The sequence below is a fragment of the Canis aureus genome, chromosome 21 (assembly GCF_053574225.1).
Source record: "Canis aureus isolate CA01 chromosome 21, VMU_Caureus_v.1.0, whole genome shotgun sequence".
NCBI lineage: Eukaryota > Metazoa > Chordata > Mammalia > Carnivora > Canidae > Canis > Canis aureus.
This window is the reverse complement of record NC_135631.1, coordinates 3,538,285-3,560,161: the sequence shown is the minus strand read 5'-3', so window position 1 is coordinate 3,560,161 and position 21,877 is coordinate 3,538,285. Positions and strand designations below refer to the sequence as shown.

Genomic DNA, 21,877 nt, shown 5'->3' with positions numbered 1-21,877 from the left:
CCTGCCCCCGGCATCCCCTACCTGGCTTCGGGGCCGGCGACGGGCCGGGTCAGGCTGGCTCTGGGGCCGCGCGGGGATCCAGGCAGCCTTCCCGGCCCCCGCGGGAGACCCCCTAGCCCAGCCCCCCGAGAGCTTACTCTTTGGGGTCCGCCCTCCCCACTTCCTGGCCGAGGGTTGGCCCGGTTCCCGCGCGCCTCCGCCCTCCCACCTTCACCTGCCGTCGCGCCGCCCATTGGCCAGCGCTCACCTGCCGTCCGTCGAGGGGCGGGGCAGAGGGCGGGGCGCGGCGCCCAGGTGTGGGCGCGCAGGCTGCGAGCGAGGAAGGTGACAGCGGGGAGGGCGGGAGGGGCGGGGGAGGACTCGCGGACGACCCGCGGACAGACGGACGGACGGGCCGACGGGCGGGCATGCGGACGGCGCGGCTCTAGCCCGGGCGCCCGGCCTCAGCCATGGAGCGGCGGCTGCGCGCACTGGAGCGGCTGGCGCGGGGCGAGGCCGGCGGTGGCCCCGGGCTCGACGGCCTCCTGGATCTGCTGCTGGGGCTGCACCACGAGCTCAGCAGCGCCCCCCTCCGGCGGGAGCGCAACGTGGCGCAGTTCCTGAGCTGGGGTGAGTGGCCTGGGCGGGACCGAGGTGGGGTGGCCCCGGGGACCCTGTGCCGGGGCTGTCCCCGCACACCCCGCGCCCTCAGATCCTCCCGCCGGGAGCGGCACCCCCGCGGGCTGGCCTGGCACGTTACTGGACCCCTTGGGCCCTCTCAGCTGCACACCTTACCCTCCCTTGGACTCACAACACGCTCCTTCCTACCCAGACCCTGGCGCGTGTGCGCCACTCACAACGTACCCAGACACACACAACCTCGGTCCCAAGTAGAGACCTCGGACTCAAGCACATAATACGTGTGCTACGGGGTCACGTCAGAGATTCCTCACTCACACTCATACCTCATGACCCTGGAGAACAGTCACACATGCAGACCTCCACGTGTCTCACGCACTGACACACATGCTTTCTCTGGCTCCCGCAGACCACACGGACACACTGAGGTACTCACAGCTCAAGGAGAGACCCAGGGAGCCCCACACTTCACCCCAAACGCCATCCGGACCACCTTGGCTATTACATGCTTGCCTACTTCTACTCACAGATCCACAGGGATTGCACACCTACACACATTCCCACATGCACACTTCCATCTCTCGGCATCTCTCACACCCCAGACTGGACACAGAAACCAACCTCAGCCCCTTTCCCTCTGCAAGTCGCCGGCCAGGCTTCCTGAGGTCTATTCCCCAGCGACAGGGAGGGGGGCCTGGCTGGAGGTGGGTCTGTACCCCTTCCTGGTTGACTCATCTGAGTCACCGGAAGTGGCTGACCTGGAGTAACCCTCCACCCAGTGTGGGCACCGGCACCAGCCCCAGGCCTCCCTGGTTATGCCTGGCCAGGCCAGGGGGGAGGGCTGAGGGGCCTGGCCAGGAGGATGGGGTGAGGCTGGTGTTTGCCCGGTGGGTGACCAGCGTTCCCGGCACACCTTAGCTCTGAGCAGGCCCAAGGGCTGGCCTGGCATGGTTGGGGCCTGTAAGACATTCTAGTGAGCTGGCCCCCGGCCCGGCCCCGTCCTCCAGAGTGAGTGCAGCTAGGAAGCCCCTACCTCTGGTGCCTGCCACTCTCCCTGGGACTTCACCTTATTCATGCGTATCTGATTGTGTTGTCATCACCTGCTGTGATGCCTACGCACCTGTGTGTGTGTGTGTGTGTGTGTGTGTGTGTTTGCACACACATGTGCTTCTCCCTGCCTGCCTCTGGCGTCTCTGCCTGAGACCCCGGCATGGGGGCCTGTCTGTTGACATCTCCCAAGGTAACTGGCAGGGTGGTGACTCACTCTGCTCCCGCTCCGACTTGTCCCTGCTCTTGCCCAGAGCCCCCATCCCCTGCGGCAAGGCAAGAGGACTGGGCAGCCTGTCCTGGGGACCTTGATCCTCCTGACCATGGACTCCAGGTTTTGGCTCCTGTCTGGCTGATAGGTAGCCACCCTGGCCTCAGTTCCCCCTTGGAGGCCTGTGGCTCCTCCTCTCCAGCTGCACACACAGACCTGGGAAAGAGACAATTAATTTCTGTAATGAGGTTTCCACACCACCCCTGCTGCGGGGGTTCTCCCTGATAAACCTGTGGAGCAGCTCCCTGTCCTGCCCACAGACCCGCCCAGCTGGCAGGGAGTTACCTGGGGGAAACTGAGGCAGGGGGCCAAACTGCAGCTGCCCCCAGCCCCCACCAGGCACTCTTACCTCCCTAAGCCTCCAGACTCCACTCCCCTCTCCGGGCCTGGAAAGGGTCCGAGAGTGGCTGGAGATGCCCCTCAAGGGAGTCTCAGGACTGGGAGAGGAGGAAGTTCTTGCCCAGATAAAGGCCAAGTCCAGATGGGAGGCAGTGCCTAGAGTTGTAGGGTTGGTCAGGCCTGCAGGACATCTTGAGCGCTCACTCCCCTCAGGTGCCAGCGTCAGGGGCCAAGGAAAGGTTTTTTGGCTCTGTTTTTGAGTCTTGTGAGAACATGGGCAGAGCTATTTATGCCTCCAGACCCAGAAGGCCCCACACGGGAAAAGCCTATCCTCCCAGAGCAAGCCCTGCAGAACCATCTGACCTCTCCTCCAGGGCTGCCCCAGGCCTCACTCCCAGCCAGATACCTCTGGGCCTGCAGGCTCCGGAGAGGAGGGCTCACAGTTCCCAGTGGCAGGGAAGCCTCTCTGGGGACAAGGAATGTTGCCCGTCCAGTTTCCCAAGACAGGCCCAGGCCTGGTCCTGCCAGGCGCCAAGAACTGTGAGCTGAGGGTGGGAACGGTATCCCCTTCCTCCCCAGGGTGACCTGGTCAGCCAGGTTCAACCCCACCCAGGCTGGGAAGGACTACAAGTTCCATCAGCTCCTGGGATGGAGACTGCCTACCTAGCATCTGTGGACAGGGGTCCAGGGAACCATGGATTCCAGGAGGTCTCGGGGCCAGGTGGTCAGCAAAGCCTGGACCCCACCTTCCATGCTTCCTACTCACAACTGAGGGGGTTGTGGCCCCTCCCAGTCCTGGCCTCATGGGGGTCGCAGCTCCTGCTTTCCCCAGGCAAGAGAGAGAGCTGGGACCCTCCCTGCAGGTGCCCTGAGCCCCACTCTGTGTTCCCCTCAGCTAGTCCCTTCGTAGCGAAGGTCAAAGAGCTGAGGCTACAGAGAGATGACTTCGAGATCTTGAAGGTGATCGGCCGAGGGGCATTTGGGGAGGTGAGCAAAAGGCAAAGGCCTGGGGTAGATGGGAAAGGGGGTTCGCACCCAGGCAGAGCTGACCCCTATGCTCCCCATGGCCTCAGGTTGCCGTGGTGAGGCAAAGGGACAGTGGGCAGATTTTTGCCATGAAGATGCTGCACAAGTGGGAGATGCTGAAGAGGGCCGAGGTCAGTTTGGGGTTGGCTGGGACTTTGGCACCCTACGAATGGGTGGGGGTGTGGGGCAGGGTGAGGGTGCTGCCTGTGGGGAAATCAGGGCATGCTGGGGAAGGGGCAGGCATGGCTGCTGAGCCGGCAACCGTGTTCAGTTCAGGTTGGCTGAACTGCCAACCTCCCCCATTGCTTTCCCACGATAGGCCTTTCTTAGAAGCTAGCCTAGTTCCCATTTTCCTTAGAACTCTGAGGCCTGGAGCCATAAAGCACAGGCCCACCTGTGCCTGGCCCACACAGGCAACCTTGACCAGAGCTTCTAGACTTATTCTTCCTCTGTCCCCTGAGCTAGCAAGGAGGGTTTCCAGGGCTCTGATCCCATCCTTCCCCCTGCTCCCCAACCTGCTGCAGACTGCCTGTTTCCGGGAGGAGCGGGATGTTCTGGTGAAGGGGGACAGCCGCTGGGTGACTGCTCTGCATTATGCCTTCCAAGACGAGGAGTTCCTGGTGAGGATACTCAGCAAAGCTGGAGGGTGTACCCTAGGGACAAAGGAGAAGGCCCTTGGGGGCCAGAGGTGCTGGGTCCAAGGAGAGAGAGACCCCTGCTCTGGGCACCGAGAGGCACCAGCTGCTGGGCCTGGAGGCCCTGCCTGAACTCTGGCTGGTGGCTGGCTACCCTAGAGCTGCTGGGAGACACTCTTGCCTTCCCAGAACCCCTCAGGACCATGGGGAGGCGGGCAGGAGGCAGGGCCCCGGGACAGGTGCCCCTCACCCACCCTCCCCATCTGATCTCTGCCCCACCTCTCCCCCATCCACCACCACCCAGTACCTGGTGATGGACTACTATGCCGGTGGAGACCTCCTCACTCTGTTGAGCCGCTTTGAGGACCGCCTCCCACCCGAGCTGGCCCAGTTCTACCTGGCTGAGATGGTGCTGGCCATCCACTCCTTGCACCAGCTGGGTTACGTCCACAGGTAGGGCCCCCAGGCCCCTGCTGCCCTGTCTAGCCCCTGCTAACTGCTCTGGGACAGCTGGCAGTTGCTGAGTGCTCACCACATGCCAAGCCCTAGACCGGGTGCTTTGTACACACAATGTCTTCGAATCCTCACACCAAAACCTTTATGTGATGGGGGCTGCTCTTGTGCCCACTTTACAGGTGAGAGAGTCAGAGTTTAGCATAGGTAAGCGCCTGGCTCAAGGTGACTCAGCTAGTGGTTTGCACCGGGTTAGTCTAACTCCTGCATCCCTCACTGCGTGCCCTGCTGCCTCCAGGGGTCATCCTTATGGGTCGCTTTTCCCAATCTAACCACCTTCCTTCTCGGGAGCCAGGAGGCCTCGCCACCAGCCTCCCTCCTGCATGCATGCACACACACGCCGTATCTTGTGAACAGATAGTGAACGCTAGTGTGCATGTGTGCCTGAACTCACACCTACACATGCAGGTCAAGCCCCTCTCTTTCCCTGCGCTCCCTCAGGGACGTCAAGCCAGACAATGTCCTGCTGGACATGAATGGTCACATCCGCTTGGCTGACTTTGGTTCCTGCCTCCGTCTCAACAATAGTGGTATGGTAAGGCCCCAGGGTGAGGGAAGGGGACACCTGGCCTGGAGAGCTCCCAGGGGAAGGAAAGACTGGGTCTAGGCCCCAAGTGGGGTCACCAGGCCAGTTAAGCCTTAGGGAATGGGGGTGTCAGGGCCAGAGCCGGGGCTACAGTGAAGGAGCATCAGGCCGAGCCAAATCCAAGGCTGTCTTCATGGCATCTTCACCACCAACACCCCTAGGTGGATTCGTCAGTGGCAGTAGGGACACCAGACTACATCTCTCCGGAGATCCTGCAGGCCATGGAGGAGGGCAAGGGCCACTATGGTCCGCAGTGTGACTGGTGGTCACTGGGAGTCTGTGCCTATGAGCTGCTCTTTGGGGAGACGCCCTTCTATGCTGAATCCTTGGTGGAAACCTACGGCAAGATCATGAACCATGAGGTCAGGCCACCAGCTCTGGGGTTCTGGGAGGACGGCAGGAGGCCTGACCCCATATGGTTGGTATACCCAAGGGGGTAGGATCCTGGACAGCCACCTGCACCCCTTCCCCTGGCCTACAGGACCACCTACAGTTTCCCTCGGATGTGCCTGACGTGCCAGCCACTGCCCAAGACCTGATCCGCCGGCTGCTGTGTCGCCAGGAGGAGCGGCTGGGCCGTGGAGGGCTGGACGACTTCCGGAACCACCCCTTCTTTGAAGGTGTGGACTGGGAGCGGCTGGCAACCAGCACGGCCCCCTACATCCCTGAGCTGCGCGGGCCCGTGGACACTTCCAACTTCGATGTGGACGATGACACTCTCAACCAGCCGGTGAGCAGTGGGTTCCACTGCACTAGGAAAACTGCCTTGACCCTTGCTGGCCAAGGGAAACCAGAAGTTCTCCAGAGCAGTTGCTGGGTGGAGGATGAGGCCCTTGCTTTCCGGAAGCTCACGGGAGTCATGGTTCACCTGGGCTGGTTCACCTCTACCGAGGTGGGTTGTTGGACCCCAAGTGTTATCCTAGTAACCAGAAGTCTTATCAAGAGGAAGGCTCTCAGTGGCACCTGGAAGGCCATGACCATAAGGGCTCATGGGAATTGTGGTCTGTTTAGGTGGGGGCCGTGGCACCCTCCTAGGTTCCATCTGAGCAGGAGGTCAGCACTCCCAGTCCCAGGGATGTCTCCTGGGTCTTGAGCCTCAGCCTGGAGCCATGCCTGGGAGTCTGACACTCCTTCCCCTCCTTCTGCAGGGGACCCTCCCACCACCCTCCCACGGGGCCTTCTCTGGCCACCATTTGCCATTCGTGGGCTTTACCTACACCTCCAGCAGGTGAGTCTAGTCATCACATACCTAGTGGGAGGCCAGGGGCTGCCTGGCCTGGTGGACACTGGGAATGCAGCCCGCTGGGACCGTGGGAAAGGGGCTAAATGGCCTACCAGGTGCCTGTATGTGACAGGGAGTGTGCTCTGAGCCCTCAGGAAGACAACTCTCACGTCCTCAAATTCTAGTGGAGCCATGCCTATGCCTCCTAGGAGTCCCGTCCCAGCCTCTGGCCCTCAGAGTACCCTCCATAGCAGGCTCAGAGTGTTTTAGCCTCAGAACCAGAGGCCTACAGTTGGAAGGACCCCTCCAAGTCCTGGAGATGCACTTTATGCCTCTTTATGCCCATTTTACACTGGGTCAGATGATCTAGTTCATTCGAGGGGCTGGCCTGAGATCACGGTGAAGAGGTACGCTGTGGTACAAACAAATGTGTCTGACCTGCACTGAGCGCCACTGGGTGCCAGGCATGGGGCCAGCTGGCCTAAATCACCATTTCCTCGTGGCAGTCCTTGAAAGAGGCCCTGTGAGGAAACTGAGGATCAGATATGTTAGGTGACTATTCAAGGTCACACAGCCTATAAGGGCCAGGGTTGGGGCTTGAGCCTGGGTCTGGGATCTTGTGGGCAGTGCCTGGTCTGGTCTCTTTCTTCGGGCACAGAGCCCAGGGATGGACACAGAGCTGAGCTGGCTCACAGAGGGTGTTTCTTGGATGAATAAACGACTGGATGAAGGAAGATGGAAGGGCTCTGGGTGGGGTGGGTTTTGTTTTTTTTTTTTTTTTTAAGATTTATTTATTTACGATAGACATAGAGAGAGAGAGGCAGAGACACAGGAGGAGGGAGAAGCAGGCTCCACGCCTGGAGCCCGATGTGGGACTCGATCCCGGGTCTCCAGGATTGTGCTCTGGGGCAAAGGCAGGCACTAAACCGCTGAGCCACCCAGGGATCCCTGGGGTGGGTTTTTCTGCCAACCCATGTCACCCTGCTCTCCCCAGTCCGGGCCCTGAGAGCAGCTCTGAGCAGTTGGCTGCCCTAGAGCAGAAGCTCCATTGTCTGGAACAGGAGAAGATGGAGCTGAGCCGGAAGCTCCAAGGTACAGGGGGACCCGCTGGGCTAGGGCGGGGGTGGGCTGACTCAGGAGCTACTGCTGGACTGGCTACTCACCTACGAGTGCCCCCTCTGCAGAGGCCCTGCAGGTCTCCTCGGACCACTGGGAGCTGGAACGGCTACGGAAGGAAGTACAGACTCTACAGGGCAGGCTGTCAGGTACTCCGCCCCCCAACGCCACCCCATCTCTTTCCCCCATCCTCACCCTGGAGGTTGAGGTGCTTTCCTAGCACACACTGGAGTCCAGCCTGGATTCCAATCCTGCCCTTACTGTATACAAGGTGTGATCTTGGGGAAGTATTTTAAATTCTCTGAGCCTAAATGTAGAAAATGAGCCAAGGAGACCCACTTCCCAGGCTGTGGTGAGAGTTCTGTGAGATGCTGCATGTGGAATGTCAGGCTGAGGCTGTCAGTACATGTGGGCCTCAGTGACAATTCCTGGCAGAGACACCAAGGGATGGTGAGGCCGAGATGGATGGCAGCAGCCCAGGCCAGAACTGCAACCTATGGCAGGAGAGAGACCGGCTTGTCCAGGTGAGAGCTCAGTGAGGTGGGTAGGTGAGTGGCCTGGGGTTCCATGCTAAGGAGGTCCATACCCTGACCCCAGGCCTTGCCCTCCGCACCCCCTCGCTGACCCTCTCCCCGCCAGGAGCTGGCCGAGGCTCAGGCAGGGCTGCGGGCGCAGTCACAGGAGCTGTGCAGAGCCCAGGAGCGGCAGGAGGAGCTGCTCCAGAGGCTGCAGGAGGCCCAGGAGAGAGAGGCAGCCACAGCCAGCCAGACCCAGGCCCTGAGCTCACAGCTGGAGGAAGCCCAGGATACCAGCAGAAAGGTGAGCGATGGGGGCGGGTAGGGACAGCAGCAGAACCCTGCCCCCTGTGAACCCCAGTGTGGCTGGAGGGAGCCCAAGGAGCTCAGGGCTGGGTGCTGGCAGCACCATGTGCCTTTGCACCCCCAATGTGGCTGGCTGAGGCCCAAGTGAGGGGATATGTTTAGAGTGGGGCCAGCTGGAGGTTCACTGCCTACCTTCCTGCTAGGGCTGACAAGGCCCAACAGTCTGCAGCGGGGGAGCGGGTTGGGGTGGACAGGGTCAGCAGCGGCTGCCTCTGAACCTTGTTACAGTTGCAGGCCCAGGTGACCACACTTTGCCGGGAGGTGACACAGCTCCAGAGACAGTGGGAGCGAAGTCTTGAGAAGGAATCTTTCCGAGTCAAGGTAGCAAGGTCTTAACCTTCTTCCGAGTAACACTCCCTTTGGCCTGACCTACTCAGGCCTGTTTCCCTAGGGTGGGGTGGGCCATGGCCTCTCAGGCCCCTGCCCTGACCCCTCTCCATGTCCTCAAGACCATCCATATGGCCTCTGAGACCAATGGCACGGGGTTGCCTGAGGGTGGGCCGCAGGAAGCACAGCTGAGGAAGGAGGTAGCTGCCCTTCGCATGCAGCTGGAGGCGGCCCACAGCCATGGGTGAGTCGGGCAGCCTGGGCAGGTAGGGGACGGGAGGGGGGGTCTGAGCTGGGAGTCACTGAGTCATCCGCCCTTCCCCAGGCTGAGTGGGAAGGAGGAGACTCTGTGTTGGCTCCAGGAAGAGAACCGACGGCTGAGCCTGGAGCAGGAGCGGGTGAGCATGGCAGATGGAGGGCACAGAACCGGTGGGGGCGGTGGGGACAGAGGAGGGGAGCTGGCAGGGTGAGTGGTCCATGCTGCTGGGGTCCCAGAGCAGGCTGTCTCCCAGCCCTGTAGGACCCACAGCCGGCAGGCAAGTGATGGTGAGTAAACGAGGGTGGACGTGGATTGGGCTCGGGGGTGCTGGGGTCCCTGAGGCCTGACCCATCTTCCTACCCGGCCCCCAGCTGGTGGAAGAGCTGGAGCGGGAGCAGCAGAGCAAGCAGCAGCTGGAGGGCGAGCGGCGAGAGACGGAGAGCAACTGGGAAGCCCAGATCGCTGACATCCTTAGCTGGTGGGGGCCGAGGGGCTAGTGGGGAGGGGCTGGCCCCAGGCAAGGGGGCTGAAACCCAGGCCATGACCCTGAGCCCCTTTCCCAATCAGGGTGAACGATGAGAAGGTCTCAAGAGGCTACCTGCAGGCCCTGGCCACCAAGATGGCCGAGGAGCTGGAGTCTATACGGAACGTGGGCACCCAGACACTCCCTGCCCGACCACTTGTGAGCCCCAGAAATACCCTGGGGGGAAGGGGTACCACTCAGCAGGTGGGGACACTGAGCTCTGGGAAGATCAGGGACTTGCTTGAGCTCACAACAGATCAGTGGCCTATCTAGGGCTTTGGAGTCCGGCAGTGCACTCTGGTGGGCAGGACCTCTGAAGCAGCCAGGCCCAGGGATGTCTTACGTGGGTACCCCCCTGGCCACCAGGACCACCAGTGGAAGGCCCGGCGGCTGCAGAAGATGGAGGCCTCAGCCAGGCTGGAGTTGCAGTCGGCCTTAGAGGCCGAGATCCGGGCCAAGCAGAGCCTGCAGGAGCAGCTGACACACATGCAAGAGGCCCAGCTGCAGGCCGAGAGGTGAGAGTGGAGGAGGCCCTGCATGGGGGCTCGGGACCCACGCAGTGGCCTCTGACAAGCCCTCACCCCACTCTTAGCCGTTTGCAGGAGGCCCAGAAGCAGAGCCAGGGCCTGCAGCAGGAGCTGGCTGCGTTGCGGGAGGAGCTGGCGGCCCGTGGGCCAGGAGGTAGGTGCTCGTTGGCGTGCCTGTCCCTGAGCAAGGCCCCCACTTGAGCCTCACGGGGACTGGGCCGGGGAGGGGCATGACAGCCCTGCAGTGCTCTGGAGACAAAATCTGGTTCCAGACTCGGCTGCTTTACCCCACCATCCGCTACCCAACACTTACCGAGCACCTGCTGTATGTGTCACCACAGCCTGCAGTCACTGCTCCATTTTCCTGCTGGCCCCAGTTCCTCAGGAATGAGTGTTGGGGCTGGGCCCGGGCCACCCCCACCCCGAGTGACCTTTGCTTTCTGTCTGCAGACGCTAAGTCCTCAAACTCCCTGATTCCCTTCCGGTCCCTCTGGAGCTCAGAGGTGAGAACTGTGCGCAGGGGCTGGTTGGGAGGCATCCTCCGGTGAAGCTCAGGGGCCTTGATTCCCCCCCATCTCACTCCCCAGAAGGATTCCAGCAAAGACCCGGGCATCTCAGGAGAGGACCTGAGGCCCAGTGTGGAGCCAGAGCTGAGGCCAGAGGGCCGCCGCAGCCTGCGCCTGGGGGTGAGGAGGCGGGAGTCCCGCTTTTGGAGGGCTGGGCCACCCGCCACCCGCCGGGCCCTCCTCACCTGTTTGCTTGCCCTCCCCTGCAGCCTGTGTTCCCCAGAGTGCCTGCGGCTCCCACCGCCCCAGCAGAAGGACCCCCTGCAAAGGTCAGCACCCAGAGGGCTGGAGCGGGGTAGGGGCACCAGGCCATCTTGCCGGGTCTCCGAGGACCTGCTTGGGTCCCTCCGCGTGCATCATGGCTGGCCGACTACACTGGGGACGGCGGCAGTGAGTTTGAGTGCTGTGACAGACTCATTGCGGCTGGGTTCACACTGCCCCAGGCTCATTCCCTGATCCCATCAGCATCTCACGGTGGCCTCGGGGGTGGGACACAGGGCCCCAGGAGGCCGTGGTCAGGCGTGGGTAATGCGTGTCCTGCCTCCCCAGCCTGGCTCACACGCGCTGCGGCCCCGGAGCTTCCCGTCCCCTACCAAGTGCCTCCTCTGCACCTCGCTGATGCTGGGCCTGGGCCGCCAGGGCCTGGGCTGTGATGGTGAGACCCCACCCCCCACCCCCGACACCCGCATGCCCACCTCCTGTCCCCAGGTAGAGAGAAGGAGACTGCTCTGATCCTGACCCATCCCGGTTTTCCCCTTAGTCCACCCCTCATTCCCGATGCTCCATTTAGTTTGTTTTCTTTCTCACCTGACTGGGGAATTGGTGACAGCTGGAGGTGCCACCACAGCCTCAGGGAAGCCCAGGGTGGGTAATACTCAGAGTCCTGGTTCTGGGCTGTCCCCACCCAGCCTACACCGCCTGCTTCTCCTGCTTCCCCCACAGCCTGTGGCTACTTCTGTCACTCCGCCTGCGTCCCCCAGGCCCCGCCCTGTCCCGTGCCCCCTGACCACCTCCGCACAGCCCTGGGTGTACACCCCGAAACGGGCACAGGCACTGCCTACGAGGGCTTCCTGTCGGTGAGCTGGGGCTGGCTGGGGAGGGGGAGGCAGCGGGGGCCATCCCAGAGCCTGGCGGGCCCTCCCATGCCTGCCTTCCCCCCAGGTGCCCCGGCCCTCGGGCGTGCGGCGCGGCTGGCAGCGGGTGTTTGCTGCCCTCAGCGACTCTCGCCTGCTGCTGTTTGACGCCCCAGACCCACGACTCAGCCCAGCCAGTGGGGCACTCCTGCAGGCACTGGATCTAAGGTGGGTGCCAGGGAGGGGCAGGGGCAAAGGGGTGCGGCAGTGGGGGGTGAGGGGGCGGCCAGAGGCAATGTGGTCTCTGACCAGCCCCATGGACCTCCCCAGGGACCCCCAATTCTCAGCCACCCCTGTCCTGGCCTCTGATGTTATTCACGCCCAGACCAGGGACCTGCCACGCATCTTTAGGGTGAGCGCCAGGGCAGGTGGGCTGGGCCACCGTCGGCCTCCATGTGGCCCTGCTCCAGCCACTCTTCTCTGTCTCCTTTTCCATGGCTGCCCTCCTTACCCGCACCCCGGCCCCCTGCCCCCCATTGCCTCCACAGGGACGGCTCCGTAGCCACCACTCCACAGCCGCGGTACACTTTCTGTTTGTGAAGCTGTGTCCTGCTAGTCTTGGGGCCTCCTGTGGCTTCCCATCACCCTCGGGGCGCTCCTGCCCATGGCCTTGAGGCCTCACGTGTCTGACCCTGCCAGCCTCCCCAGAATTCCTCTGGAGCCTCTCCCTGCTATGAACATACGTCCCCTTCCCCAGCTCTGAAAGTGCCCTGTAACCATGGATCCTGCACATCCTGTTTCCTCTGCTGGGCCCAGACCACACCCCAAGCGTTTCCCCACCCTGGATCATTCCTGGTTCTTCCACTCATCCCCTGGGCTCCAGCAGAAATGTCTCTTCCCCTGAGAGGTCATCTTTCATTCCTGGCCTGGGTTAGGGGCCCTGCTGCATGTGCCCACGATGCCCTGTCCCTCCCCTACTCAGGCACTGGTTCAGGGCTCTAGACTTACTGGTGTGCTCGTCTAACCACCCTGCCTGGTGAACCACCTGCTGCTGTAAGACAGCTTCTAGCACTGCACCTGGCCACTCACGTTGGTGCTAAGAGGCATCAGTGGGTGGAGAGAGGGGATGGCCAGCCCTCAACCCACAGCCCTCTCACCTGGGTCCCTGCCCACAGGTGACAGCCTCCCAGCTGATGGTCCCCCCCGCTGTGTGCACTGTGCTGCTGCTGGCAGAGAGCGAGGCCGAGCGGGAGCGCTGGCTGCAGGTGCTGGGCGAGCTGCAGAGGCTGCTGCTGGACTCACGGCCAAGGCCCCGTCCTGTGTACACCCTGAAGGAAGCCTATGACAACGGGCTGCCCCTGCTGCCCCACGCGCTCTGCGCTGCCATCATCGGTGAGCTACATGCTGAGGGGCATTGCCCCGGGCAGGCTCTGGGGAGGACTGCCTAGTGACCACTGCCCAGTCCCTATAGCCATGAGCTGTGGTCTCCACATTACATACGTGACCCTCCCCTGGGTATAGGTGTGTGGCAGCCTTTGCTGGGGGGCCGGGGGCTTGGCTTCTGCCACTCCATTTCTCTGTGCCCCAGTTTCTGCTTTTGCTCAAATAATCTTAAGTGAGTGAAAAGAGCAAAGGCTTTAGGAAGAGACAAATGAGGGTTCCAGGCCTGGCTCTCTTACCAGCAGTAGGGTGATCACGGGGGAGCCTGGACGCAGCTGAGCCTCATATGACCTCCTGTGGGGGCAACTATGCTCATCCCAGAGCCTGGAGCTCGGCGGGACCTTCATGACAGCCGGGGGAGAAGTGAGGGAGTGGTGCTTCCTGGCTTCTCCGGGCAGCTGCCGGGGCCCTGAGCCAGCCCCTGCCCTGGAGAGCTGGGACTTCCCCTGGCATGCAGAGTGGGAGCTCCTGGAGAGCCTATGTGGCTCCTCCAAGTCCCCTGTGTCAGTCAGGAGCTGGGGGGACAAGGGCATTGAACAGGGACTGCTGTGAATGTACTCTCAGCCTGCACTGTTTCAGCCTCCAAGCAGCGCTGTGAAAAGGACCCATTGTCCCCACTTTGCATAAAGAAAGCCAAGGCTCTGAGAGGTGACAGGTCTTACCCCAAACCCCGCAACTTGGGGTAGGGGCTCTCACCCAGCCCCCTGCCCTTGTGGGCCTTCCCTCCAGTACAGCCAGCCCAGACTTTGAGAGAGAAGGGTCCGGTGATGCAGGGACAGTGGGATTGCCATCCCCACATCCTCAGGAGAAACTGAAGCTCAGGAAGGACAGGCAGGCTGTCTCATCTCCGGCTGTCAGATGGGCTGTCTGACCCAATCCTCTCCCTCCCTCTACTAGACCAGGAACGGCTTGCTCTGGGCACCGAGGAGGGGCTATTTGTGATCCACCTGCATAGCAATGGTATGTGCCAGGCTGGGCCACCAGGGTGGACCCAGGTGGGGGTCAGCCCCAGAGGACAGAGGATGGGCATGGGGCTGTTCTTCACCCGCCTACTGGTGACTCTTCTTTGCCAACCCCGAAGACATCTTCCAGGTCGGCGAGTGCCGGCGGGTACAGCGGCTGGCTGTGAGCCCCATGGCAGGCCTTCTGGTCGTACTGTGTGGCCGTGGCCCCAGCGTGCGCCTCTTCGCCCTGGCCAAGCTGGAGAGTGCGGAGGTGGTGGGTGCCAAGATCCCCGAGTCTCGAGGCTGCCAGGCGCTGGCAGCCGGGCGCATCCTGCAGGCCCGCACCCCTGTGCTCTGTGTAGCTGTCAAGCGCCAGGTGCTCTGCTACCAGCTCGGCCCAGGCCCAGGGCCCTGGCAGCGCCGCATCCGTGAGCTACAGGCACCCGCACCTGTGCAGAGCCTGGGGCTGCTGGGCGACCGGCTGTGCGTGGGAGCCGCCGGTGCCTTTGCCCTCTACCCACTGCTCAATGAGGCTGCGCCCTTACCGCTGGGGGCCAGTCTGGTGCCTGAGGAGCTGCCACCATCCCGTGGGGGCCTGGGCGAGGCTCTGGGCGCTGTGGAGCTCAGCCTCAGTGAGTTCTTGCTACTCTTCACCACTGCGGGGGTCTATGTGGACAGCACCGGCCGCAAGTCTCGAGTCCATGAGTTGCTGTGGCCAGCAGTGCCCACAGGCTGGGGTAAGGCCTGTGGAGGGTCCTCCTGCCTGACCATACCCTGCTTTGCCCTAGGTGGGCTGCACCAGATCTTCCTCTCCCATGCCTCTGCTTATGCTCTTCCCCCTGCCTAAACTCTTCTTGTACCTGGCAAACTCTTAAACAGGTCCTGCCCCAATGCCAGGGCAGGGCCTGGAGCTGGTAGGCTCTCCATAAATGACCACCATGATTTCTGTCATAGTCATTACTGCTTTCATGCTCCCTGCCTTCCCCCATCACTGGCCCTTTGTTCCTTTTTGCTCCCCATCTCTGTGTGCAGACCTCTGCCCTACTGCTCTTCGCACTTTCTTGTAATGACTGGTTTGGTACCCCGGGGGCCTATGAGGGGCTGGAGCTGGGTGCAAGATGTGATGGTTTCTTTATCACATCCTGCACCCAGTCCAGGGAAGCACACCTTCGGGGCTATGAATGTTTGGAGGAATGAATGAGTGAGTCAATGAATGAATTAATGAATGAATGAACGAGCAAACAAGGCAGTGGAAGCATCCAGTACATTCACATGTAACTGTGAGATGGTGTTCGGGCTAGAAGACGGGGACAGAACTCCCTTCATAAGCAGTGGCTCTTCTGGGGTTGGGCCTGGGAGTTGGGTGTAGCGTAGCACAGACTTAGCCTGTAGGAGTTGGAATCAGACTGCCCCGGGCCATCAGACTGCGTGACCTTGGCCATTACTTAGATCTGGGGTTCCATTCTGTCATCTATAAGTTAGGGATGATACTAATACTACCTGCCCAGAGCTGTTTGAGAAGTCAAGGAGAGGGCAGCCCAGGTGGCTCCGCGGTTTAGCGCCGCCTTCAGCCCAGGGCTGATCCTGTAGTCCTGGGATCGAGTCCCACATCGGGCTCCCTGCGTGGAGCCTGCTTCTCCCACTGCTTGTGTCTCTGCTTCTCTCTCTCTATGTCTCTCGTGAATAAATAAATACAATCTTAAAAAAAAGAGAGAGAGAGAGAAGTCAAGGAGAAAAAAGTTAGCCAAGTGGTTGGAACTATGCCTGGCATGCCACTGAGTGAGTGGTCCATGGACTGTAATCTCTGATTGGTTATGGACGGTGGGGGGGACAACCTGAAGTCTTCAGAAGGACCTTGGGTTGGGCATGGAAGTCACTGGGCCACAGCCGAGGACAAGCCCACAGAGGTGCGGGACTTGCCAGGGCGGCACAGCACAGTCTCCTGCCCTGCAGGTTACGCAGCCCCCTACCTGACAGTGTTCAGCGAGAATTCTATCGATGTGTTTGACGTGAGGAAAACAGAATGGGTCCAGACGGTGCCACTCAAGAAGGTGAGGGTCGTCCCCCAGGCCCCTGGCCCTGGCCTCGGTGCAGTTGGGTAGCCCGGCTGACCCCTGTGCCTGCTGCCTCAGGTGCGACCCCTAAACCCGGAGGGCTCCCTGTTCCTCTTTGGCACGGAGAAGGTCCGCCTGACCTACCTCAGGAACCGGCTGGCAGGTGAGGAAGCGCGTGTGCATGAGAGTACGGAGAGTGGGCGTTCGCGTGTGGCTGCGACCCTGAGCTCCAGCGGACGGGGGCACTGGGGGCGTGTGAGCACCGTCCGGCTCTCTGCTCCTCCCACAGAGAAGGACGAGTTCGACATCCCCGACCTCACTGACAACAGCCGGCGCCAGCTGTTCCGCACCAAGAGCAAGCGCCACTTCTCCTTCCGCGTGTCGGAGGAGCAGCGGCAGCAGCGGCGCAGGTGCGCGTGCGCGATGCGGCCGCTGGGCGGGGCCTCCCACGCTTGGGGGCGGGGCCTCCCACGCTTGGGGGCGGGGCCTCCCACGCTTGGGGGCGGGGCCTCCCACGCTTGGGGGCGGGGCGGGGCGCGGGCCCGTCTCGGGGGAGGGCCGGGGAAGCATCCCTTTCGCCGCCGCCCCCCCCTACTCCCTCTGCCCGCAGGGAGATGCTGAAGGACCCGTTTGTGCGCTCCAAGCTCATCTCACCGCCCACCAACTTCAACCACTTGGTGCACGTGGGCCCCACGGACGGGAAGCCCGGCGCCAGGACCCAGCCCCCGGTGAGCTCTCCGAGGCCAATCACAAGCCTCCCCGGTGGGGCTCAGCCAATCAGCGGCCCCTCCGGCGCGCTGGAGCCACTTGCTGCCCGCTGCCTACCTCGGGGCCTGCGGCCTCGGCACCCCAGGCTGGCGCAACCCCCGGTCCCAGCCCTGCCGCGCTGTCCCCCCAACAGGCTCCAGAAGGGAAGGGCCGAGGTAGCCGCGGCTCTGGCCCGCAGCGTCCCCACAGCTTCTCGGAGGCCTCGCGGCGCCCAGCCTCCGTGGGCAGCGACGGGCTCGCTGGCGACGCGGACGCCAGTAAGGACAACCCCTCCGCTTCCCCTGCCTCCACAGCCCTCCCCCAAATTTCCACCCCTTTGGACACCTGATCTGTGACCTTGGCTTTCTGTTCCCTCTCTCATCCTGCCCCTGGCTCAGGGAAGAGGAAGCCTTGGACATCTCTGTCCAGCGAGTCTGTGTCTTGCCCCCAGGGATCTCTGAGCCCGGCAGACTCCCTGATACAGGTGAGCTGGTGGGGCTGTTCCCCCTCCTATAAAAGGGCAGGTAGTTCTGTTCTTGCTAGGCCTTGTGCTGGGACCTGAGGCTAGAGAACAAGCTGAGCCCATCCCTCCCGGGATCCTAAGAGAAAGACTCGCCCTACAGTGGGCCCCAACAGAGGCCTGGAGGCAGGTTGGCCCAGGTGGGCATTTGGGCTCGGACTGCTCCAGGATTGTGGCCCTGGCTGAGATGTCGAGCCCCTCTAAGCTTATTTCACCTATAAAATGAGGTTACTGTTTGATATTATTATTATGTAAGTGATAACCAGATGAGGTGATGATTGCTTCAGCAGGGTACCTGGCACACGGGGAGAATGCCACAGAAGGGGAACTCTTTAGAGGCCCGGCCTGAGGTGGAAGGATCAGGGGAGGGAACAGTCCACTCTGGGAGGGGACCTAAGAGGAGCTGGAAGGCTCCCATTCACCCTCTGGCCACTTCTCCACTGCCACCCCCACTTTAGCCACACCAGGCTGCTGGGAGCCCTGGAACTTGCCATTTTCTTTCACACCTTCAGGTTCTTGCGCCTGCCGTCCCGTGTCCCCCACCCCCACCCCGTGTCGTCCCCCACCCCTGCTTGGAATCCTCTCCTTAACATCCAGGCCACCTTCAAGGCTTTGCGCTAATAGCACTTTTTCCAAAGATCACCTAAGTGCCTGGCAGCCACCAGCTTCTTTAGGGCCCACGCCCTGCTCCCTCCACCCCTCCTTGTCAGTCCTTATGTGCTAGGGTTTTCCTTGGATGCCAGTCCTCCTCCCTCAACTCTGGGCTCCCTGATAGTGAGGGTCAAGTTTGTTTTCTGCCTGGAGTAAACCATGTTTGTTGATAGATGAATAGAGTAAATGAACAAACGGATTTTGATTTGGGCTCCAGAGTTAATTAAAGTTGGAGTTGCCAGGGTTCTTCTGTAGGCCCACCCCCACCTCACATCTGGCCCCCTCTAAGGGCCCGGATGTAGCAGGTGATGGGTCCTGGGGAGGCTTCTGGGAGGCACTGGGAGTCTTTCCTTCTGTTTCCCCTCCAGGTGTCAGAACGGCCCCGGAGCCTCCCTCCAGCCCCTGAATCAGAGGGCTCCCCTTGACACTCTTTGGCAGGGGCCACCCTGATCCCAGGACCAAGAGACAGGAATGAACAAAGAGCTTGAGGAATGCCATGCTCCGGCTGGCCCGGGATGTGTGGAAATTTGGACTCAGGGAGGCCTTGTGTTGGAGGCGACTCAGAAGCTGGTCTGGGTACCCAGGCCCTGGGGGACCTTGACTCCCAGCCCTCATCCTGCCTTTGTTCTCTGCTTTCACCCCCTATCTGTGCTAGCTACTGGGAACACAGTGGCCCCCTTTCTGCTCTGGGGGCCCATCTGCCCTGGAGTCCAGGGGCAATCGTGCCAAAGCTCTCCTTTCCAGTGCCAAGCTTCAGAAAGCCTGCAAGCAAGAGATGGGCTGAGGGATGGAGAAGGACGGAGGCCCTGGGAGCAACCTGGGGTCTTGGCTATGGACTGTCTAGCTCTTAGGTGGGGCCAAGTTGGGGCATATCGCTGTCTCTGCTTGGGGTCAAGGTAGGAAAGACAGAGTCTGATCCAAAGGAAAGGAGGGTGGGGCTTCTGGCTGGTTCAGTCAGTAGAGGGTGTGACTCTTGATCTCAGGGTTGTGAGTTCAAGCCCCATGTTGGGTGTAGAAATTACTTTAAAAATTAGAAGGATTTAAAAAAAAATTGATGGATTTTTTTTTTTTTTAAGGAGGAGAGACAAGGAGCAGGGAGGATGTAGGTGAAGGAGGGTGTAGGTGAAGGAAGTGAGGGGGGAAGGGAAAGGAAAGGAAGTGGAAGAGGCAGTGTTAGTGACTGGCAGGAAGGGAGAGCCATCCAGAGGAGGAGACAAATAAAGGAGGAGCTCTGAAGAGGAGCCAAGAGGAGCCAAGGAGCAGAGAGCCGAGGGGAGCCAGAGAAGCACACTACTGAGAGGGGCCTTTCTCTGTGATCAGGAACAGAGAGGGGCCCTGTGAACCAACTGACATTGCATCTAATCCGCCCAGGGGGGAGGTAATTCCTGGACAGGGACAGGATGGGGAGGGTATTTATAAAGGCTACTTGGTAGGAGATGGACCCTGTTGGGGGCCTGCTGGAGGGTCTCCAGGCACACCCTGGCCCTTGCCAGAAAAGGGGTGGTCCTTTCTCTCAAACCTTCAACCATCTGTGTATTAGGGAGCAATAGGGGGCATTTTATTATTGATCATAGTCATAATAATGACTAATATAATAATTGTTATTATATTGCTATTTTTATTAAACTTCCCTCTACTGATAAGTTGGGGGCAAAATAAGTATTTATCTCTTCAAACACCATATTCCCGGGAGGGATTGACCTGAAGCTCTGTGAGGCAGTGAGAAAGCAATAAAGACAACTTTTTCAGCTGCTGGCCTCCCTGCTTGGATCTGTCCTCCTGGGGTTCAGAAAACTGGGTTACAGAGATGGAGGGAGGAATGGATGTCTGGGACAATTGTCTTCCCTGCACTTTCGGGAATCAGAGTACACACGCAAATGGGGGTAGCAAGGACAGTTCGATAGCGAAAGGACAGTTTACAGAAGTATGGGCAGTGTTCATGGTGGCTACCAAGGAGTGGCAGCACTTTTGAGCCCCAGCAGTGTGGAAAGCTGTTACCACCACCAGGCCACACAGCAGGAAGATACCAGGATGTCACCTGACAGGAGCTGTGTCTCTCCATAGAACTTGGCTGTGGTTGAGCAGAAAGGTGGCAGCCAGCCCAGGGAATAAATTCCTCATACCTCACTCTACTCCCTCCCTCCATCTCCTGCCTCCCAAGCAGCAGCCAGAGGACTTTAGAGCTTGGTTACTGCAGCTAGTAGAGCGCAGCCTTGGGGGTACTGAGCTGCGGGGAGAGGGGCAGAGGGAAAGAGTTGGAGCTCCAGGTTGGAGCCAAGGTGGGAGGGGAAGGGCAGGGCAGGGTATGTCAAGGGTAGCCAACCCACTCTTGCCCCACCCAGGCTGGGAGGTGTGGGAGGCCAGAGGAGGCCTGGGAAGGCTCCTGTTCTGAGCTCAAGGGTCCCCGACTGAGGGACGCCTGGGTGGCTCAGTGGTTGAGTGTCTGCCTTTGGCTCAGGGCGTGATCCCGGGGTCCTGGGCTTGAGTTCCACATCAGGCTCCCTGCAGGGAGCCTGCTTCTCCCTCTGCCTGTGTCTCTGCCTCTCTCTGTGTGTCTCATGAATAAATAAATAAAATCTTTTAAAAAAGGGGGGTCCCTGACTGAGCAGGACACAGGCCTGATGTGCATGAAGAAGGAGGGTACAGCCTGTGCATGCCCTGGGATCAAGGCAGGCCTGGGGAACTGATGGCTATGCTCTGAGACTAGAGCCAGCCCTAAACTGAGGAAAGTACCAAGACAAGGCCGTAGTGTCACATCTGGTTGGGATGGAAGGGTGTCCAGGGAATTCCAGCCCTAAGAGCCCAACAACTTCAGAGGCATCTCTTAAGAATAAGAAGTCCTGGGCAGCCCAGGTGGCTCAGCGGTTTAGCGCTGCCTTCAGCCCAGGGTTCCTGGAGTCCCGGGATTGAGTCCCGCATCGGGCTCCCTGCATGAGCCTGCTTCTGTCTCTGCCTCTCTCTGTGTGTCTCTCATGAATAAATAAATAAAATCTTAAAAAAAAAAAAAAAGATTCTGTCTCTCTCCCTCTGCCCCCTCCCCCACTCATATTCTCTCTCTATATAAAATAAATAAATAAATAAATAAATAAATCTTTTAAAAAAGAAAAAGGAGCCACCAGAAGTCGCTTTTAGTGTCTCAAGAGATTTAACATTGATACAAGAATACCATCTAATGACAATCGTTATTGGGTATACTGTGATCCCCAAATTCATATGTTTAAGTCCTAACCCAGCCCTCTCCCACAATACCTCACACCCTTCCTTTCCAACTAGGGCCCAGCAGAATGGCTCCCACAAAGAAGGGTGGTGAGAAGAAGAAGGGCCCTTCTGCCATCAACAAGGTAGTGAGTGACCAGAGAATACACCATCAACATTCACAGGTGTATCCATGGAGTGGGTTTCAAGAAGCGTGCCCCTCAGGCACTCAAAGAGATTCGGAAATTTGCCATGAAGGACACAGGAACTCCAGATGTGTGCATTGACACCAGGCTCTACAAAGCTGTCTGGGCCAAAGAAATACAGAATGTTCCATATCATATCCGTGTTCGGTTGTCCAGAAAATGTAACAAGGATGATTCACCAAACAAACTCTACACACTGGTTACTTACATACTTGTCACCGCTTTCAAAAATCTACAGACTGTTAATGTGGATGAGAGCTAATCGCTGACTGTCAAATCAAGGTATAAAACTGCAAAAAAAAAAAAAAAAAAAAAAGTCCTAACCCCAAATACCTCAGTAAGTGACCTTACTAGGAAAGAGCCATTGCAGATGCAGTTCATTAAAATGAGTTCATTAAGGGGAGCCCTAGTCCAATATGACTGGTTCCTTTAAAAAAGAGGAAACTTGGGACGCCTGGGTGGCTCAGCAGTTGAACATCTGCCTTTGAACCAGGGCGTAATCCTGGAGTCCCAGGATCGAGTCCCGTGTCGGGCTCCCTGCATGGAGCCTGCTTCTCCCTCTGCCCATGTTTCTGCCTCTATCTCTCATGA

General features: G+C 60.0%; 1 protein-coding gene across 4 annotated transcripts; it reads left to right on the top strand.

Moving 5' to 3' along the window:
- Nucleotides 1-407: 407 nt before the first annotated feature.
- CDC42BPG (CDC42 binding protein kinase gamma) lies at nucleotides 408-19,636 on the top strand. Of its 4 annotated transcripts, none has more exons than XM_077862304.1 (37): nucleotides 409-609; nucleotides 3,171-3,262; nucleotides 3,349-3,432; nucleotides 3,826-3,921; nucleotides 4,241-4,389; nucleotides 4,891-4,984; nucleotides 5,197-5,397; nucleotides 5,517-5,765; nucleotides 6,184-6,263; nucleotides 7,252-7,349; nucleotides 7,442-7,522; nucleotides 7,809-7,897; nucleotides 8,013-8,192; nucleotides 8,483-8,575; nucleotides 8,704-8,825; nucleotides 8,907-8,979; nucleotides 9,212-9,318; nucleotides 9,408-9,522; nucleotides 9,730-9,878; nucleotides 9,956-10,044; nucleotides 10,341-10,393; nucleotides 10,481-10,576; nucleotides 10,666-10,725; nucleotides 11,006-11,111; nucleotides 11,399-11,532; nucleotides 11,618-11,757; nucleotides 11,860-11,941; nucleotides 12,705-12,921; nucleotides 13,867-13,929; nucleotides 14,051-14,650; nucleotides 15,867-15,964; nucleotides 16,046-16,130; nucleotides 16,257-16,377; nucleotides 16,578-16,695; nucleotides 16,869-16,992; nucleotides 17,113-17,198; nucleotides 18,254-19,636. In XM_077862304.1, exons 1-37 carry the CDS (start codon nucleotides 450-452, stop codon nucleotides 18,308-18,310), a joined length of 4,641 nt encoding a protein of 1,546 aa, XP_077718430.1. In that variant the 5' UTR covers nucleotides 409-449; the 3' UTR covers nucleotides 18,311-19,636. The 4 variants fall into 4 exon arrangements, with proteins under 4 accessions (XP_077718431.1, XP_077718430.1, XP_077718429.1 ...); XM_077862303.1 differs by having other exon boundaries at nucleotides 10,478-10,576; XM_077862305.1 differs by lacking the exon at nucleotides 16,869-16,992 and having other exon boundaries at nucleotides 408-609; nucleotides 10,478-10,576.
- The last annotated feature ends 2,241 nt before the right edge of the window (nucleotides 19,637-21,877 follow it).

Coding starts and splice junctions, on each gene's coding strand:
- CDC42BPG (XM_077862303.1), top strand. CDS start 450: ATGGAGCGGCGGCTGCGCGCACTGGAGCGGCTGGCGCGGGGCGAGGCC. Junction 10,394..10,477: donor GGTCCCTCTGGAGCTCAGAG/GTGAGAACTGTG, acceptor CTCACTCCCCAG/AAGGATTCCAGCAAAGACCC. Junction 16,993..17,112: donor CGCTGGCGACGCGGACGCCA/GTAAGGACAACC, acceptor CCCCTGGCTCAG/GGAAGAGGAAGCCTTGGACA.